At 57.1% G+C, this 20,113-nt stretch overlaps 2 protein-coding genes across 4 annotated transcripts in view; both read left to right on the top strand.

The window, feature by feature from the left end:
• Positions 1-11,884, top strand: part of DNAJC4 (DnaJ heat shock protein family (Hsp40) member C4) — a 97,469-nt gene extending 85,585 nt beyond the window's left edge. For both annotated transcript variants that reach the window (XM_075939059.1, XM_075939058.1), the window contains exons 6-7: positions 10,531-10,617; positions 11,677-11,884. In XM_075939059.1, coding sequence (XP_075795174.1) covers positions 10,531-10,617; positions 11,677-11,779 — 190 coding nt within the window. In that variant the 3' untranslated portion in view covers positions 11,780-11,884. The remainder of the gene's footprint in view (positions 1-10,530; positions 10,618-11,676) is intronic.
• Positions 11,885-14,170: 2,286 nt separating this feature from the next.
• On the top strand, positions 14,171-19,307 carry VEGFB (vascular endothelial growth factor B). Of its 2 annotated transcripts, XM_006129646.4 has the most exons (8): positions 14,187-14,848; positions 15,752-15,794; positions 16,086-16,291; positions 16,760-16,833; positions 17,178-17,210; positions 17,324-17,404; positions 17,906-18,031; positions 18,471-19,098. In XM_006129646.4, the coding sequence occupies exons 1-8, from the start codon at positions 14,777-14,779 to the stop codon at positions 18,490-18,492; spliced, it is 657 nt and encodes a 218-aa protein (XP_006129708.3). In that variant the 5' UTR covers positions 14,187-14,776; the 3' UTR covers positions 18,493-19,098. The 2 variants fall into 2 exon arrangements, with proteins under 2 accessions (XP_006129709.3, XP_006129708.3); XM_006129647.4 differs by lacking the exon at positions 17,324-17,404 and having other exon boundaries at positions 14,171-14,848; positions 18,471-19,307.
• The last annotated feature ends 806 nt before the right edge of the window (positions 19,308-20,113 follow it).

Here is a 20,113-nt window from a genome sequence, read left to right as displayed (position 1 = left end):
CTCCAGTATTATGCTGGGACCTCCAAGAGTCAATAGCATTGACACTGGTTCTGCCATGGGGGCATCTGCTAAGTCTGGTACTTAAGTCTGGTGGCACACCAGGTGGCAGCAGATTTACCCTCCCTGTTTGTTCTGGGCTCCACTCCTCCAGCACTTTGTCAGGGCCATGGCCTACCCTGTGTTGATGCTGTCTGGTCATGTGGTAGAGACAGTGTCCACAGTGATCCTTCTGCATGGCTACTGTGGAGTTGAGGCCAGTGCCAGGCTCCATCCCATAGAGCAGTAGTGCACTCCTCTGCACCACCATTCTTTTATCCATAGATCTTGTTTTCTGCTTCCGTACATGTGCTGACCTCAGTACCAAAGCCTTCCCAAGCATTGGGCAGGTGCCACATATTTGGTACCAGTGATGCAGATTCCTCACTTCTTGTCAGGACAGGGACCGCTTTCCAGTTGGGCTAGAGATGAGTCTAACTATCTGCTGTCACTGGACACAGGGACTCCTCCGAATCCATGTTGGAATCCTCCTTCCTGTCTTCATTGCCTGACTGGCACCATAGACCGTTCTTGGAGCAGTATCAGTATTGAGATTAAAATGCAGGATAATGTAGCACTTTAAAGACTAACAAGATGGTTTATTAGATGATGAGCTTTCGTGGGCCAGACCCACTTCCTCAGATCAAATAGTGGAAGAAAGTAGTCACAACCATATATACCAAAGGATACAATTAAAAAAATGAACAAATATGAAAAGGACAAATCACATTGCAGAACAGAAGGGGGATGCGGGGGGGTGGGAAGGGGGAGGAAGGAAGGTAAGTGTCTGTGAATTGCTGATATTAAAGGTAGGGAGAGTGGGATGTTTGTGAGTTAATGGTATTACAGGTGATAATTGGGGAAACTGTCTTGGTAATGGGTGAGAAAGTTCAAAGTCTTGTTAAGTCCTTGTTGGCAAGTGTCGAATTTTAACATAAATGACAGTTCAGAGGATTCCCTTTCAAGTGCAGATGTAAAAGGTCTTTGTAGCAGAATGCAGGTGGCTAAGTCATTTAGAGAGTGTCCTTTCTGGTTAAAGTGGCAAGAAACTGTTTTCTCTTTGTGATCTTGTCTGATATCTGTTTTGTGGGCATTAATCCTTTGGCGAAGTGTCTGAGACGTTTGTCCAATGTACATAGCAGACGGACACTTTCGGCACATGATAGCATAGATTATATTTCTGGATGCGCAGGAATATGTGTTCTTGATCTTATAACTCACTTGGTTAGGTCCAATAATGGTATCAGCAGAATGAATATGTGGACAAAGCTGGCAACGGGGTTTGTTGCAAGGGAAGGTACCAGGGTTGGTATTAGTGTGGTATGTCCTGTGGTGGTTGGTAAGAATCATCTTGAGGTTAGGTGGTTGTCTATAGGAGACTATGGGTCTGTCTCCCAGAGCCTCTTTGAGTATGGTATCCTGTTCCAATATAGACTGTAGTTTATTGATAATGTGTTGGACAGGTTTAAGTTGGGGGTTGTAGGTGATGACAAGTGGTGTTCTATTGTTGGTTTTCTTGGGTCTGTCTTGAAGTAGATGGTTTCTAGGTATTCGTCTGGCTCTTTCAATTTGCTTTTTTATTTCTCTGGGTGGGTAGTTGAGATTTATAAATGCTTGGTAGAGATCCTGAAGCTTCTGGTCTCTGTCAGTGGGGTTAGAGCAGATGCGGTTGTATCGAAGGGCTTGGCTATAGACGATGGATCGTGTGGTGTGTTCTGGATGGGAGCTGGATGCATGTAGGTAACTGTATGAGTCGGTGGGTTTTCTGTAGAGAGTGGTGTCTAATCTTCCATTGTTGATTTGTACGGTGGTGTCCAGGAAGTGGATCTCTCGTGTAGAATGGTCCAGGCTGAGGTTGATGGTGGGGTGTAGGTTGTTGAAATCTCTGTGGAATATCTCCAGTGTTTCTTGGCCATGTGTCCAGATCATAAAGATGTCATCGATGTACCGTAGGTAGAGGAGGGGTGAAAGGGGACGGGAGTTGAGGAAACGTTGTTCTAGGTCAGCCATAAAGATGTTAGCATACTGTGGGGCCATGCGTGTACCCATGGCTGTGCCGCTGATCTGGAGGTATAAGTTGTTCTCAAACTGGAAATAATTGTGGGTGAGAACAAAGTTACATAGGTCTGCTATCAGGTTGGCAGTAGTGTCCTCTGGGATAGTGTTTCTAATTGCTTGTAATCCGTCTTCATGTGGGATGTTGGTATATAGAGCTTCTACATCCATGGTGGCAAGGATGGTATTATTGGGGAGGTTATCGATGTTTTGTAGTTTTCTTAGGAAGTCAGTAGTGTCTCGGAGATAGCTGGGGGTATTGGTTACGAAGGGTTTGAGAAGAGTGTCTACATAGCTGGATAGACCAGTAGTGAGCGTGCCAATACCAGAGATGATGGGACGTCCGGGGTGCCCAGGTTTATGGATCTTGGGAAGTAGATAGAACAATCCTGGTCGGATTGAGATTGTCACTCTCTGCATAGTCAGAACAGGAGCTTACTGGCCACCTGTGCCTTATCTGGCCAAAGGGAAGTGTTTTTATATGGTTGTTGGCCTGTAGAGTTCCAGTAAAGGCTGCTAGTATCCATCCTGAAACATCTTGGAGTATTCATTACATCTTCACTTGTCAGGTCTCCTACTTAGCTCATTGAGGGTGGCATCTGGCTGAGATTACAGCCTTTTATCCGCCCATCCATGGGATGCTGGTAATTTCTAATACCATGGTAACAAGGGTCTTGAAAGGATCCTTTGTCCCTGCTCACCATTGAGAGAACATGTTCCTTTGTAGGACCTTAATATGGTCTTAGTGGTGCCAATGGGACATCCATTCAAGCCCCTGGCATCATCCTCTTTTTCTCTTTTGTGTCAAAAACCTGTGTTCGGGATGGCAGTAATGTCTGCAAAGAGAGTAGAAGGTCACAGGCTTTGAGGACAGACTCCTTACACACAGTCCTTAAAGGCAAAGACATAGTGGCCACACCTTACGTTTTTCTCTGACACGATGTCTTGATTTCATTTGAAGCAGGTGGCATATTTACCTGGGTTCTCTCTTGTGCTACATCCAACTCTGGCAGACCAGTGTCTTCACACAGATGTCAGGCAATGTCTAGCATTTTACCTGGACATACTAACCCTTTTCGTGCATCGCCTGGCCTGCTTGTGTTGAATGCGGACAGACGGAAGGGACAGGCAGTCACTTCTCAGGCAGTCTCTAAGGGATAGCTTCCTGTATCAGGAGAGCATGTGGCCAGCTGTTTCTCCTTAATGGTGTGAGCTCATTCTACCAGAGCACAGGCTGTGGCGGTGGCATTCAGAGATATTTCAGCATAGGTCACCTGCAGGGCTGCCACTTAGTCATCTCTACATACACCTATGAAACATTAGGCCATTACTGAAGCACCCAGAGGAGATGTAAGCTTTGGGAAGGCAGTTCTACAATCCTTGTTTCAAACAGACTCCCAGCCCCACCTCCTCAAATACTGCTTGAGTCACCTGCTTGCATTACACAATTGCATCTACTCCAAGAAGAAAACATGGTTACATTCCTGTGTTGTGACCATCCTTCCAGATGTGCTGCAGGTGTGTGTGTTCCACAGCCCACCTTCCATCCCCTCTGCCTCGAACTCTGTGCTCCTGATGTTCAGAGTGAAAGACCTGAGGAGGATCAGGGTAGCACAGCCTCACTTAGCCAGAGGAGGGCTTACAACAGTGAGGTGTGAGCATTCCCCTCCAGGTACTGCTAGGAAAAATTTTCTGGCTCCTGTGCAGTGGGAGTGCACACACCCTACATGGAACACACACCTGCGTCACATCTTGAGGAACAACTGTAACACCATAGATAAGTAGCTGCTTTGCCTTATTGGGCAGCCAGCTGAACATGGGCTCCTGGTGTGATGCTGTAACCAAAAGGGCCAGTGCCATCCTTGGCTGTGTAAACAGGAGTATCCAGTAGGCACCGGGAGGTGGTTTTGCCTCCATAGACAGCACCCACAGTGAAATTGTGCATCCAGTCCGGGAGTGCACAGTTTAAAAAGCACACTGAAAAACTGGAGCGGGTGCAGAAGAGAGCTAGAGAACTGATCAGAGGGCTGAAGAAGTGCCTGACAATGAGAGACCTGGACAGCTCAGTCCATTTAGCTTCTCCAAAGAGGATCAAGAGATGATTTGATCATTGTGTGTAAGTAGCTTCCCCGGGAGAAAATACCAAGTGCTAAAGAGCTCTTGAGCCTAGTAGAGAGAGCTAGAGCGAGGGCCAGCAGCTGGAAATTAAAGCCAGATACATTCTAATGAGAAACAAGGCACCAAGTTTTCACGGTGATGGTGATTAACTCTTGGACAAACTCCCAAGGGAAGGATGGTCTTTCCATCTCTCAGTGTCTTCAGTGCCAGCCTGGCTGCCTTGCTGCAGAGGCACCCCTGTGCTGTAATCAGTCACAAGTGACTAGGCTTAATCCTGGGGTAATGGGGCCATTCTCTGGCCTGTCCCTCACAAGTCAGACTAGCCAGTGGTTCTCAAAGTGGGGGTCAGGACCCCAAAGTGGGTTGCGATCTGTGTGTTAGTCCACAGCTGGCTTGGACTTGCTGGGGTCCAGGGCTGAAACCCAAGTCCCACCACCTGGGGTCAAGCCTAGGGCTGCAGCCCTGGGTGGCAAGCCTCAGATTACAAGCCCCCTGACTGGGGCTGAAGTCCTTGGGCTTCATTTCCCCTCCCCCACCCTACAGGCAGTGTGCTTTGGCCCCCATTCCTGGGCTGTGGGGCCAGGTGGGCTCAGGCTTTTGTCCCCTTTCTGGGGTCATGTATTTTTTGCTGTCAGAAGGGGTCCTGGTAGGATGAAGTTTGGGAATCCCTGACTACAACTCTCAAAGGGTACGTCTACACTACAGCGCTAGTTCGAACTAACTTAGTTCGAATTAGTTAATTCGAACTAAGCTAGTTCGAACTAGCGCATCTAGAACTAAAAACTAGTTCGAACTAGCGTTTTGCTAGTTCGAACTAGCGCGTCCACACTGATTGGACGCAGGGGGGCATTTAAGGGCAGCTGAAACCGGTTCTGGCAGGGCATCAGGTCAGCAGTTGCTTTGTGTGGCTGCTGTCTGAGGCTATCTGAGGCTCGTGCTTAAAGGGACCCCCCCTGGACAGCCGGTTCTCAGCTTTTCCTGCTTGCTTGCCAGCCTCGCAGAGGGACAGCAAAGCGTCGGTCTCTGTGCCCGTCTGTGTCGGTGCTTCCCTTCGGGGGGGCCGCCGCAGGTGGCAACATGGAGCCACGGCTCGCCCTGCACCTTCTGGTGCACGTTCTGGACTTGCTGCTGCAAGCCTGCCAGCAATGGCTCGAGGCTGCCTGGCACCACCTGGGGAACGTCAGCCCCCTGCCTCTCCGCCTGGCCGCCCTGGGGGCCGTGGAGGAGCCGCGGCGGCGCCCCGGCACCGGCGTGCCCCGCCGCATCTGGCGTCTGGACACCAGCAGCGACTGGTGGGACCGCATCGTCCTGGAGCGCTGGGACGACCGACAGTGGACCCAGAACTTTAGGATGAGGAGGGACACCTTCCTGGAGCTCTGCGAGTGGCTCGCCCCTGCCCTGCAAAGAAGGGACACTCGCATGAGGCCCGCCATCCCCCTCCAGAAGCGGGTGGCCATCGCCCTCTGGAAGCTCTCCACGCCGGACAGCTACCGATCCGTCGGGAACCAGTTCGGCGTGGGGAGATCCACTGTCGGAGCAGTGCTCATGCAGGTACGGCGCTCGTCGGCCACCGAGCCGGGGGGGAGGGGGGCTGCGAGGAGGGGATGGGCCGCCCCAGGGACAAAGGGGGGGGCGGGAGGAGGCGAAAGCGCCCCGCACCGGAGGGGTCGGGCTGTCCCGGCCGTACTACACGCCGCCAGGGGGGTTGCTTCCGGGAGTGGGGCGCGGGGCACTGCCAGGGCACGCACGCTCCCAGCCACCCGGGCGCCCCACTGATTGACGCTTTGCTGTGTCTCTCTCCGCAGGTGGTCAAGGCCATCAACCGGGTGCTGCTCCGCAGGGTGGTCCGCCTCGCCAACCCGGATGCCGTCATCCGGGGATTCGGCGCCCTCGGCTTCCCCAACTGCGGGGGGGCCATCGACGGGACGCACATCCCCATCCGTGCCCCGGAACACCAGGCGTCCCGGTACGTGAACCGCAAGGGGTACTTCTCCGTCATCCTGCAGGCCGTATGTGACCACCGGGGACAGTTGACGGACATAAATGTGGGCTGGTCCGGCAAAGCACACGACGCCCGGGTGTACCGGAACTCCTCCGTGTGCCAGCGGCTGCAGGACGGGACCTTCTTCCCCGACCGCCACATCAGGGTCGGGGACGTGGACATGCCCGTCTGCCTGGTGGGGGATGCCGCCTACCCACTGCAGCCCTGGCTCATGAAGCCCTACACGGGACACCTCAATCCCTCCCGCCAGGCCTTCAATAACAGGCTGAGCAGGGCCCGCATCGTGGTGGAGGGGGCCTTCGGGCGACTGAAAGCCCGCTTTCGATGCCTCCTCACCCGTCTGGACCTGGCCGAGCACAACATCCCTCCCGTGGTGGCGGCATGTTGTGTGCTCCACAATTTGTGTGAGCGGAAGGGGGAGGCTTTCTTGCCAGCCTGGATGGCTGAGGCTGACCGCATGGCTGGACACTACGGTCAGCCCCGCACCGACGCCGTCCGGGAAGCCCAGCGGGGGGCCATCCGGATCCGGGAAGCCCTGCGGGAGAGCTTCCAGGTGGAGGAGGAGGAGGACTGACCTCTCCCTGCATGCCCCACCGGGGCCTTCTTCCACCCTACCCCCCCCCTTCCCCTTTCCCCTCCCTATCTACTGTACAATAAAGACACCTGTTTTTCAAACAAAAACGTCTGTTTATTTCAGAGAACTGGGGTGGGGGAGGGAGGAATGAAGGTGGGAGAAGGGAGGGGGAAACCTGGGACGAGGGAGCTGGAAGGGGAGGGGAGGGAAGGGAGGAAGGGAAAGGAAAGCTCAGGGGTGGGAGTCTGGGTGCCTCTCCCGTCTCGCCACACTGCGGGTCCGGGGGCGTCGGTGGGGAATGGTTGTGGAGGGGGGGGCAGAGAGGACAGGGGGTGTGGAGGAAGCAGGAGCGGGAGCAGGAGGAGCAGGGGGAGCAGGGGGAGCAAGAGGGGGAGCAAGAGGGGGAGCAGGGGGAGCAAGAGGGGGAGCAAGAGGGGGAGCAGGGGGAGGAGGAAATGGAAAGCGGTCTAGCAGGCTCTGGAGGTGGCCTCGCAGGGCACGGCCCTGCTCCTCCAGGGCCTCCAGACTCCTCTGGCGCAGCCTGAGGTCCTCCTGGACCCAGTGGTCCTGGAGACGGAGCTGTCGGTCCAGGAACCGGAGATGCCGCCTCTGGTAGTCCTCCTGGTTCCTGGCTGTCCTGCTTGCCCGGGCGCGGGCGGCTGCTGCAGGCGGTGTGGTGCGCCCTGCAGTCCCCGGTGCTGCAGCTGTGGTGCAAGAAGACCAGCGGTCAATTACCCCAGGGGCCCAGGTGTGTGAAACCCAGCTCCCCTCTGCAAGGCCAGGGCCCCTGCAGGATCCCCAGCTGCTGCTCCGTAGTGGGCAAGGCCCAGGCGCACGGTCCCGGGGCTCCCTCTCGCCCCAGCCCCCCGTACACATAAGGGGAACACGAGGGTACTCACAGGTGGATGCCTCCCCGGCCTCTGATGATGCAGGCGAGCGGCTCTGTGGGGTGCCTCGGGGGTCCCGGGTCCTGGGAAGGCTGGCAGCAGGCTCCTGGCTCTCAGAGCCCTCTTCCTCCTCCTCGGTGTCCAGGAGCGGTCCCTCTGCCCTGGGGTCAATCACGTCCCGGGGGGCAGGGACGGCATGAGGCCCCAGGATGCGGTCCAGGGCATGGAAGTGGGGGCAGGCCTCCGGGTCAGCCCCTGGCAGGCAGGCCCGGGAGTAGGACTGCCGCAAGTCTTTAATCTTGCAGCGCACCTGCTCCCGGCTGCGCTGGTGGCCCCTGGCGGCCAGGCTGGCAGCCATGCGTCCATAGACGGCCGCGTTCCGGTGGCTAGTGCGGAGATCGTGGACATTTGAGGCTTCCCCCCAAACCTCGATGAGGTCCACGATCTCCGCACTTGACCAGGCGGGCGCCCGCCTTTTGCGCCCCCGGGCAGGCTCCCGGGAGCCGCCAGGCTGGTCGTGGGGAGCAGTGGAGGGCTGGGAGCCCTCGGATGGCTGGCTCATCCTGTGGCAGGTGCAGGCTGTGCAGGCACGGGTGCTGGCAGCCTTGCAACTGGCACAAAGTGAGTAGCCAGCCCGTGGCCCTTTAAGGGCTCCGGGGCCGGGAGGGGGGCAATAGAGTTTCCCTGGTGTTGGCCAGAGTGGCCACCAGGGAAACCTGGGAAGCCTTAGCCTCCCACTAGTTCGAACTAAAGGGCTACACAGCCCTTAGTTCGAACTAGCTAGTTCGAACTAGGCGTTAGTCCTCGTAAAATGAGGTTTACCTAGTTCGAACTAAGCGCTCCGTTAGTTCGAATTAAGTTCGAACTAACGGAGCGCTAGTGTAGCGCATAGGAAAGTTAGTTCGAACTAACGTCCGTTAGTTCGAACTAACTTTCTAGTGTAGACATACCCAAACTGATGGCACAGACGGGAAGAAGCTGCCCGGAGGCTGTCCTTCCTGTGGGCTGGGATTTCACATTGCCTTTCCAGTTCAGCATTGCTGCCCCGGGACTGGCTCTCTTCTCTGGTTGTTGGATGGTCCCTACCTCAGATTGCTCACAGACTAGGACCTGCTCTGCAAGAAGGTCTGGGGTCAGTTTAATTGGATCAGTTAAAAAACAGGAATAGTTATACTGGGAATGACTCCTCCAGTGCACGATGTGGATTGGGGGACACCTCCTGCTTCACACAGTATGAATTGAGGATACCCCCTACAGCATAGGACATAAATTAGGGGGTGCCCCCTGCAATACAGGACGTGGTTGGGGGGATGCTCCCTCCAGTGCAGGACATAGTTTAGACTAGAGGGTGCCAACTGCAGTGCAGGACATGGTTCAGGGGACTCCCCCTGCAGCACAAGATGCAAACTGGGGGCAAATCAAGGCAGCCTCCTCCACACTTCCCCCAGGACAGGATGCTGCTAGAGCCTCTTAGTGCCTGTACTGTGGTCACGGTGATTCCCTGCACTGTTGCCAGTCCCAGTCTAGTTAAAGTGGTCTCCAGTCTGCATGCAGAGTAGCCTGTTAGCACATGACAGCCAGACAGGGGAGTGTGAGGTTCCAGGGAGATCCAGCTAGTCTGCGCCTCATAACCCTGCTGGAATTGTCATCAGCAGTGGTAAAGCCAGAAGCAACCATTAAATCATCCTTTCTGCTGCCTGCATGCCATAAGCCAGAGAATCACACCCAGTTACCCCAGCCCTAAGCCTAATGACTTGTGTCTGGCTAAGGCATCTTCCAGCCCCTGCACCGCTCTCCACCTCTCCTACTCCCCTCCCACTGCTGAGATGGGCTGGGAGCCAGGACTCCTGGGTTCCCAGTCACCTCTCTTAAAGTGGCTCTTTCAGACAATGAGGTAGGGGGCAGAGGGAGCAGAGGCTGGGGATGGGTGCCTGCCCATCCCTGAAACTTGGGCACCCCAGAGCTAGTGCTGTGGACTCTGGTACATAAGGAGATGGTGGCTTCCAGGGGAAGGTTGGGGCTCTCACTGGCCTCAGAATTGCCTCAGCCAGTCTATCCCTGCCTGGCTTTTCACCCGCTCACACCCCTTGCCCAGCACCCAGCGCAGTCCACACTGGGCAGCCACCTCCAGCCCCAAGTTCTGGCCTGGTCTCTTGTGTGCTCAGCATTCAGCCTGCTGGAGCAGAAAGAGGGTGGGAACCCTGTTATGATACACCACACAGGCACCACATGTAGTGCACGGACAGGCTTGCACACAGACATGCTGGACAGACACACATGGTGCACAGGAGGGACATTCATACACGCATACAGATTGTACAGACACATCACATGGACACACTGCACAAACATACTCGCACACAGTCACTGCACGGGCACACCACATGCGCACAAGGCATAGATAGACTCACACACAGGCGCGCCACACAGTGACATACATTTTGTATAGACAAACATCCTGTACCCATGATATCCTGCACAGACACAGACCACATGCACACACAACATGTGCGCACACACTACACATACATATGCACACACATACACAGCACACAGAGACGTACACACCACACAGACACATAAACATTCGGTGCGGTCACACACCATAAATCCCACCCCTTAGAAATACACACAGCATACAGACACACCCAGCACATCCACCACGGTCACATACACTCAATCCACATAGACACAAACCACTCACAAAGCCTCAGACACACACAGATCTACCCATTCATTGCCAGACAGGCTGATGCATTCATCTTTCAAATTCTCCACTCACCCCCCCTACATCTCTCTGCCCCTTGACAAGGAGGGTGCAGGGCGAGGTGTGTAATCCCCACCCCTGTTCTCTGCAGGAAGCTGGAGGAGATACACAAGAGGTTCATGGACAACAAGGACGAGCTCATAACCAGCATCTACAATGAATCCAAGGAGCGGGCCAGGTTTGCACAGCTCCCCCAGCCCCTGCCTCAGTTTTCCTCACCTTATCCTATAGACAAAGATTTCCTCTCCCAGAGGCTCTAGTGGGTGTTTGCTACCAGAACCCCTCCCCATGATGGACCCCCTATTCTCTGGAGACCCTTCCCCCTTCACAGCATGCTGCCCCACCACCCTCAGGAGAGTTTTCCCCCCAGTTTATCCCATATTGCCTACCATCCTCTTGGAAATCCCTTTACCCCATATGGAGGTTCCCTACCCACTGGGAAGCCATGCCCTCTGTTCACCCTATGTTGCCCCTTACCTTCTGGGGATCCCTCTCACACCAGTTTACTCCTTGCCAGCTCCTACCAACCTTTGGGGACAAATCTCTCCTTCCCCTCTGGGCATTCCCCTCTCCTGCACCCCATATGCACCCCAGCCATCACAAGGGGAACCCTGAGGCACTAGTCAGGGGCCATCAGCTTGAACGGGTGGGTGGAAATGCAAACATGTGTTGGAGGGTATGGATCAGTGTGTGTTAGTAGCTAATACAGGTTCACTAGTGTGTTAACTTCTGTGTGTGTTAGAAAATCCACAGATACTTTAGTGTGTTTGTGTACCAGCCTGGTTTGGAGTGTGCATGTGCCCTCTGGGGCATTTGAACTAATATGTTAGAGCATGAGCATGTATAACTAGAGCATGTGTTACTGAGCATGAGAACACAAATGCGTGCACTAGTTTGTTTCAGAACATGTGCATCTGTACACTAGCATATGTGCCCATGCTCTAATGTGTGTTAGCATGGGCTTCATGCACTCGCATGCTACTATGTCAGAGCACATGCCCCCATGCAGTAGTGTGTTAGCATGTTAGTGTGTGCCCCTGAGGACTGGCATGTTGGCATCCTAGTACATGCACATACTCCCACCGTAGCGAATGCCTGTGTTTGTATTAACACATGCATGTATGCATGAGTGTGTTAGAGCATGTGCATTCACATGTTAGTGCATGATGCTGAGCATCACTGTCCTCCACCCCACTGTCCCAAGTGTGACCTGGCCCCTGTGCCTCTCCTCCCACAGGGTCAATGGCTTCCAGAAGCAGCAGGAGATCCTACGCCAGAAACACGCCGAGTTCATGCAGCGCCACCACATCCGGCACAGCAAGGACAGCGCCCAGAAGTGACAGGCGCTCTGAACACTGTATGGGGGACTGGGAGCCACAGATGCTCTATGGGCAACATGTCACATACGCACATCTCTCCCCCCTTCAATAAATCACTGCTCATGGGCCTGGTGCCACTGGCCTTCCTGGAGGGTTCCCATCATCGCGTAGGGGATGCGGACATGGGATTTTTCTGGGATCCCTAGCTACCAGCCTGCACTACCCAGGGTCACCATACAAGGGGTCTTGGATCAGGGATGTGCTATTAGGCTCTCTGCTGTCCCCACCATCCCTTCCCGTGCTGCAAGCTTCTCTGCGGCAGTGGCCAGGAAAGATTCCAGTTCTGAGAGCTTCCTCCCCTCACTGCCATGCCAGGCCCCCCGTCCCCATGAGCTGGGGCAGGGAGGACAATGGTGGAAGGAGACTGCGTGGCACATACGTAGCCCCCACTGGCAGGAGGAGCAGAGACCACTGGGGCCGATGCTGCCAGAATGGGAGTCAGATAGTTGGGAGAGCAACAGCCCCCCAGAGGCAGGTGCTTAGCCAAGGGCTCTGGGCTGAAACGCTGTTCTGAGTGGGTGACAAGGCTCAGCGGTGCTCTAAAGAACCACATCACGCCACTGAAGGTGCCATGGCATGGCTAGACAACTGTGCAGGCGCTGAATGAAATATGCCAGGTGGGAGCTGGGCTGGGTGCATATGGCAAGAGTGGCAACCAGTGTTCCCTCCAAGGTGTGCGGCAGCACCACTTCACGGGGGGGGGTTAACCAGCCTCACCAGATCAGTCAGCTCCCTGCTCAGAGCCCTAAGCCTCTGATTGGGCGGGGCTGATTAATCACCTGTGAAGCACCTGGGGGGCAGGTGAGCCACTGGAGGTAGCAAAGGTTCCAGACTCTGTTCCCCCCTTCCCTGGGAAACCGCCAATCCCACTGGTCATCCAAGAGCCCCCATGACAGGGCCGCAGATATCAGAGCCCCAAGGGCTCCTGTGCATCCCTGAATTCCCTTCACCCCTTTGTGTGTTATAGCTCTCCATCCCCACTGCACCCTCCATCCCCATCCTCCTCACCCCCTCCGCTCCCCGCATTTGTCCATATACAGCCCTCTAGCTATCCACCCATCGCTGTATACACCACTTTGGTGTATCCACCGCTTTCGCTGTATCCATGCATCCCCATCTCATCCGCTTCCCTCTCTGCTATTTCCAGTGTGACTGTGGGACCATGACTCTCATACCCCAGGGACCCGTGTCGGGTGCATACAAAGGAGTGAGTGGAGGGAGGATTTGGGAGACACACACACCCCTGCTGGGCAGGTGCCAGATGGAGTGCCATTCTGGGGCCTGCGCATGAAGGATTAACCCTGGAATTTCACACATTTCCCATTGCAGCACACTTCACTAATCCCCTGCTTACGTCACAGCCAACCCTGCCACACACCCCTCTGTGCCTGCTGGGTGGTAGCTGCTGCATGGAGCTCCCTGCTGGGAGGAAGAGCCCCTAGGTGTTGTGAACTTCCCCTCAGTAGTGCCCAGCTGGCAGCTCCAGTGCCATGAGTTTCTACAGTTGCAGCCAGAGATTCCAGTACTGTGAGCTTCCCTGCAGTAGTGCCCAGCCAAGATCTAAGAATTAGCAGGGAATTAATCCCTTCAGGGTACAATAAGTGCCCAGTAAGGAAGTGCGCTGCTTCCAAACACATCTCATGGGCAACACCACGAGCTGTGTATCCTCCATCACACCTCACAGCCCATTCCTGGCACCCTGCTCTGCCCCCTGTCCAGGATGGAGCTGGCATTAAATTGGCTTCTACATTTGTGCAGCTGGGGAGTTTAGCTTTGGTGGCATTTTCCATGCCTCTTTCTCCATCTCCCATCCCAGCAATTCCATCCTGTGCGGTGGGGCATGGAAACCCATCTAACCCATTTCAGGCTTTCCCCTCTGTCAGTGCCCCCTGCCCTGGGACTTGCCGTAGTTTCTCCTAGTGACTGCCATAGGGGACACCAACTCAACTCCTGCTCCACTGGTCAGAGATGGAGTGGGCCCAATGTAGACAGAATGACCCAGAGCAAGCTCCCTATGGCCAGTTGCTCCTGCACCTACTACTGACACCCCTAGGGGAACTTCCCCAAGTGACTCCAGAAGGCTCTGCCAGTCCAGCACCCTGAGCTGCCCCCCTGCAAAGCAGTGGATATGGTCACATGGGCCCCAGCTCAGCACAATCCTTTCTCATCTCCACCCATTTGTCCCCTTGCACCCCTCCGTCCTTCCATCCATCCCCATGCCTCCAATCTGTCCTTGTGCACCTCTGTCCTTCCATCTCTCCCCACTCACTCACCTATCCCCACCCACCCCTCCATTCATTCTGCAACCCCACTCACCCCTCCACCCATCCCTTCCCACCCAACTCTCCATCCTTACCCCCATTCCTCCCCACACACCCCTCCACCCTTTCCCCACTATCAGGCTAGGGCTGCTCCTGGCATCTCCCTCCTCCCTGTGGGAGCCAAGTACCAGCCATTCCCCAGCCAGCTCCCTCCGCCTCTGCTCCCTGCCCGTCAGCCCTCCCCGCTCCGCCCTGCTACCCCCCGCTCCACCTCCCGCTGCTGCCGCCTCCCCCGGGGCCGGGCTGGGCTGGGCCGGGCCGGGCCGTCACTCACTCCCCGGAGCCAGCCCCGCTCGCTCTCCCCAGCCGCCCGCGACCGCCTGGCTCACTCCGAGCCGCTCGCTCCTGTTGGCGCACTGGCCCCGCGGGCTCCGATGCACCTGTAGCTGCCCCCTGGGGCCGGCCAGTCCCGGTCCGGTCCTTGGATTTACCTTCTCTCGGACTGCGGAGCGGGGATCGTGCGCTGCCTTCGGGGAGCCCCAGGCGAGGGCTCCGTGCCCCGCGTCCCGCCAGCCCAGCGCTCGGAGCTACCATGCCACTGCCCCGGACAGCGGGCGCTGCCGGAGGAAGGGGGCAGCTGCCCGCCAAGCGCCCCGGGCATCAGCGCTAGGGAATTCCCGCGCTCCGGCTCGGCACCATGAGAGCCCCCCGCGAGACCCTGCACCTCCTGCTGGCTACAGCCCTGCAGCTGGTCGGCTGCGCAGCCAAGGTAGCGGGGGAGCTGGGCCCTGGGGCACTGGGCACTGGGGAGCCGGGCACGAGGCGTTAGGGGAGCTGGCACTGGGCGCTGGAGGGAGACAGACACGGGTGGGCGGAGCCGGCACTGGGGAAGGGACCTGGTACTGAGGGACCCACCGGTGGGACGCATCCCGGCATGGGCAGGGTACAGGCCCCTGGATGAGCGCCGCGTACGGGGCGGAGGTGGGTGGCGTCCGGGCTGGCCTTGCCTTGCCGGGGGCCCCGGCAGGAGGGGGGCTGGAGCCCGCCCGCAGACTGGGGACTTGTACCTGGGGGAGGGGCTGAGCTGCAGTGTCCGGGGTAGGGCTCAGGGCAGGGGCCAACCCGGACAGACGAGCGCCGCCTCCCGCCCGCCTGGGATTCCCCCTCCGCACCTCTTGGGTACCTGCCGGGCTGGGATCGACCCCCCACTGCCCAGCGCCTGCTGCCCCGGCCACCGGGGCTGCCATTCCAGCCCCCTCGGCCCCCTCCCCTCTGAGCCCGGGTGGCGGGGCTGGGAGCCGGGACGCCTGGGTTCTGGGTTCTATTCCTGCTGGGCCAATGACTCCCTGTGAGCTGGGGCCGGGGGCGCACTGGCCAGCCCAGGGCAGTTCCTCAGGCTCATCCAGCCAAAGATTGTTCCATTTCCCCAGTCCTAGTGCCACATACACGGCCCCCCCCTCTGCTGGTTTATTATTGTAGGGTCTCCTGGGCGTGGACCTGGCCTACCCTATGAGCTAGGGAAGAGCCCCTGAGGCTGGGGTGTAATGAAGTGGGAGTGGAGTGGGGGCTCCCTCAGAGCTCAGAGGGGGCTCAAGAGAGTCTAGGGAGGCAGCCTCTCCCTCCGCCTTTGCCTGGGTTTCTGAGCCTGTTGCCTCCGTCTTCTCCTTTCCAGGCACCACAGCCCCAGACAGAGGGGACCCACCCACCAGGGGAAGGTAAGAGACTGGGCCCAGGGTGTAGTTGGGGGGCTGCTGCCATCAGGCAGAGGGACATGTTTGGGGGTAGCAGTGCTGAGGGGGCACATTTGGGGGATCGTTGAGGTTACAGGCACGTCGCCCCAGAGGTAGTCGCATGTCAGGGCTGAGTGAAGGATCCCCATGTAATCAGCCTTCACACCCCACCGCAGAGCTTGCTGTGTCTGCATGTGGACCCATTGGGGGGGGTGCCTTGGCCATGTTGGTTGGCACTGTCAGGGCATACTGACCCTTCACACTGACCCCTTTTAGCCCCCCCAGTGATGCAGTGGATGGAGGTTTATAACCGCAGCTTCTGCCAGCCGAAGGAGATGCTGGTGCCAGTGAGCGAGGAGCACCCGAGTGAGGTGGAGCACCTCCTGGCACCCTCCTGCGTGCTCCTGCGTCGCTGTGCCGGGTGCTGCGCCGACGAGGGACTGCAGTGCATGCCCACCCGCATGCATGTGGTGGTGATGGAGGTAATGGGAGGGAGGACAGGATAGAGAGGTTAAGAGCCAGGCTCTGGGGATAGGGAAATGCCAGGGGTGGGCAGATGGCTGGGGGAAAGGGATGCTGGGGGGAGGGGGAACCAGGCTCTGTGGAGAGGGGAATGCTGGGAGGAGGGAGCTGGGCTTTGGTGAATGCCATAGATTGGGCTAGGAACCAGGCACCAGGAGGAGGGGATGCCAGGGGTAGGCTGGGAGCCTGCACTGGGGGGAGGGGAAGCCAGAGGGTGGGTTGTGGCCAGGCACTGAGGGTGGGAAATGCTAGAGGTTGGAGGCTCCAGGTAGTGGGGCCAGGAGAATGCCCGGGGGTGGAAGAAGAGGTGTCGGGGGTAGAGGAATGCCAAAGGGAGGGGAGCCAAGGGGAGGGCTGTTGGGCATTAACATCACCCCTGATCCCTTGGCACTGGCACCTCCCTCCCTCACCCCCTCTCTGCCCCCCAGGTGATGAAAACCCGCTACCCGCACAGCCACCTGGGCCAGCTGGCCTTCGTGGAGCACAGTGCCTGCGAGTGCAGGTGAGGGGGTGTTAGCTGTTCAGAGTATGGGGGGGGCATTGGGAGGGCTCAGTCTCCCCCAACTTGTGACTCCCTTGTTCCAAGCTTAACCAAAGCCTGAGCACTGCACTGCAGCCAATGACCCCCCCCCCCACCTCAGGCAGGTGGCCCCACAGAGGCACGTGGGGGGCTATGAGCTCCCCGGTTCCTAGGGTGAGTGCAGTGGTCTTTTGCCTTTGGCACTGTGCCACTCCCCACATTGCAGAGGACATCACAGTGTCTCTCATGGATTGATCTCCTTTGGGGAGCAGTTCTCAGCAGACCCCCTTTTCCATGTTAACCTGGCATCACCTCTTCTTTTGCAGACCAAAGACAACTAGCAAAGTCAATCCAGAAAGGTAAGGACCCCACCTCCCAGAGCTCCCTCCACAGCCTGTGCTCCCCCCCCCCCCACTCCCTGCAGTGCCCCCTGCTGGCTGAGAGGGGAGCTCAGGTCTGATTCTCTCCACAGGCCTGAGCGGCCCAAGGGGAAAAACAGCACTGGACGCAAACACAAAAAGAAGAGGCCCCCTGAACAGGACTCCCCCCACCTGTATGTCCAGGGACCACCATGCTTCCTCCAGTCCCTGCATGTCCCCCACTTCCTTACTAACTCTGCTTGCACTGGGGACAGTGAACTGGGGTGAGCAGGGAGGACTGGGTCAATGCTCCCCACATCTTATGGAGGTTCACTTCTAACTGGGGTAGCCTCATCTCCCTCACTCCCTGTATAGGGGATCAAAGGAGGAGTGGACTATCCAGTCCAGCAGCATCAAGGCCTCCTCCAGCATCAAGGTTAGGGGTTCCTCCTCCTCCATGTGGTGACCCCTTTGAATTGGAGTAGAATGGGGTGCTGTTTTATAGGGTTCCCTATACATCCTGAAGGGTGATAAAGGGCCCTCTGTTATATAGCAGGCAGAGTAGGAGATCATCAGAGGTTCTGGGGGGACAGGAAGGGAGACCTTCCTCAATGTGGAAGTGAGAGAGTGTGTGTGTGGGGGGGTCCCAGCACATGCCCCTGGGGCTGAGATTATCTGGATTCTTACTCCCCCAGGCCCTCCTGCCCCCCCTGCCCAGACAAACGGAGGCGCCAGGATCCCCAGACATGCCAGTGCCACTGCCGGCGCAGAAGCCAGCACTGCCGGGATCGGGGCTTGGAGCTCAATGAGCACTTGTGCAGGTGAGACCCCCCTGACTCCTCCAACCTCCCTCCAAGCCAGAGACACCCCAAAACTCCCTCCTGGACCAGGCAGATCCCCCAGCCTCTCCCAGACCAGAGACACTCCAGATTCTTTCCTGGACCAGGCAGGTCCCCTGGCTTTCCCCAGACCAGAGACATCCCAACCTCCTTCACGGACCAGGCAGATCTCCACCAACATCTTCCCACGGGCCAGGGACAGCCATGACCCCCCTCAGGCTGACGGACCCCCAGGAGTTAGAGAACCCCCCTGATCTCCCTTCACAGGCCCCCCTATTGGTGCTGCAGGATAGAGCCCCCCCAGACTCCCATCAGGCTTTGGGACAAGGGAGGGGCTTCTGCCTAGAAGAGTTGTGAGTCCTGGTGTTGGGGGCTGAACCTGCATTTCCAGCTGCCCTGAGCCGCTCTGTTCTCCCCCCAGATGTGAGAAGCTGCGCAGATGATCTGATGGAGGAGGGCTGGGAAGACCTGTGACCAGGCTCTCCACACCTAGCCCTGCTCTGCATTGGGAACAAGACAAGACTCCAGCCCTGAGTGCCCCCTGCTGGAAAGGAGCCCAAGGAAGCTGGGCAAGACTGCTCAGGAATGGACCTGATGACAAGACTCCTGGGACCATGTGGGAGGCCAGACTCCCTTGTCCACTGCCTGCACAGGACCTGCCAGAAGGGGCTGCATCTTGCACACCCAGTCCTGGACTGGGGCAGCTGAATCTAGTGGTCCCTTCAGGATCGGGGAGGCCAGATCCTGTGGCTCCTCGAGGACGTGGACCCCCCGATTCCTTCAGTGCCCACCAAGGTGGCCCCAGCTCTGCTGGCCAGATTCCCTTGTCATTATTTAAAGTTCCGCATCACCCCTCACTGCCCCAACCCTTTTAATTTAATACTTGCCCTCCCCTTCTTCTCCATCCCCCCGGATCAAACCCCATTTGCCTGCTGGAGCCGAGGGCAGGCTGGGCACCAGCTCAAGCCCCCTCCCGGGGCATGTCTTGCTGCTGTAACTGCCCGCACATTGGGATCCGGTGATAAAGCTATTAAATGGATGAGACTCGATGTCCCGCAGAGCTGTGAGTGCACGATCCCGCAAACAACTATAGGGGTCGAGGGAGCACGCCGCACTCTCAGGACACATGGGATTGGATTCTGTGGGGTGTCCTATATGCTGTATGGGCTGGGGAGTGCTTTGCTGGAGGGGTTCCTTCTTGTGTAGGGCGGCAGAGCTGGAGAGAGGATCCTTATGGATTATTGGCATTTCTCTTTGAGACAGCGTCTTCGTTTATACTCCACAAAAGCGTGGCAGCATTTACACCCTGAGCTCTTTATCCCAAGGTTGCGGGCTCTTTCCTGCTTGGCGTCTGTGGAAAAATTGCTGCTCCATCCTAGAGGCTGCTGCATCTCAGCACCAGGCGAGGGATCCTGTAATGAGCCCTGGTACCTCCCTTCAGAGGTGGCTACATCGTGGTACGGGCCAAGGGATTCCTGTTGGTACAGTTGCCATATTTTTGGATCCCTTGGAAACACATGGTGCCAGGAATGAATGAGATGCCATGTTCTCTGTGGGGAGGCAGGAAAAACAAGTGGGCTGGACTAGCTGGGAGCTGTAGGTCAGGATTAAGACCCACCACAGAAGTGAGTGGAGGGAATATGTGGAGGGTTCCCTTCCTGGGCCTGCCCCCCTCCCTTGGAAGCATGCGGAGCTGTCACTCTGGTTCCCCGTGCCAGCGCTGGCATTGCTCACACAGCTGTGCTGCACTTCATGATCAGGCTGCAGCCCTGGGAAAAGGGAGGGATGGATCCTGGCAGAGCGAGCACCAGGAACACCTGGCAGAGTGAGTCTACCTGTAACACATGGATCAGAGGCAGCTCACGGATGAGCCTAACTCTGCTGCTCCCAACCCCTTCACAGCTTGTGCCCAAGCGCAGGCTTCCTAGGCATCAGGAGGAGGGGCAGGGACCAGGACGCATCATGCAGCTACAAGGGGGGAGAGTGTAATGGAGAGAGCTCCCGGACTCTATCCAGGCTCTGGGAGGAGAATGGGGTCTAGTGTAGGGAAGTGAAGGATTAGTC

Source organism: Pelodiscus sinensis, chromosome 11 (genome assembly GCF_049634645.1).
Source record: "Pelodiscus sinensis isolate JC-2024 chromosome 11, ASM4963464v1, whole genome shotgun sequence".
Taxonomy (NCBI): Eukaryota; Metazoa; Chordata; order Testudines; family Trionychidae; genus Pelodiscus; species Pelodiscus sinensis.
Note: the sequence above shows the minus strand (reverse complement) of the source record. Positions and strands in the feature narration are given on the sequence as shown.

Bases quoted from the DNA above. Each gene is read 5' to 3' on its own strand.
- VEGFB (XM_006129646.4), top strand. From the start codon at position 14,777: ATGAGAGCCCCCCGCGAGACCCTGCACCTCCTGCTGGCTACAGCCCTG. The intron at 15,795-16,085 runs GTAAGAGACTGG...GACCCCTTTTAG, and splicing joins GACCCACCCACCAGGGGAAG to CCCCCCCAGTGATGCAGTGG. The intron at 18,032-18,470 runs GTGAGACCCCCC...TTCTCCCCCCAG, and splicing joins CTCAATGAGCACTTGTGCAG to ATGTGAGAAGCTGCGCAGAT.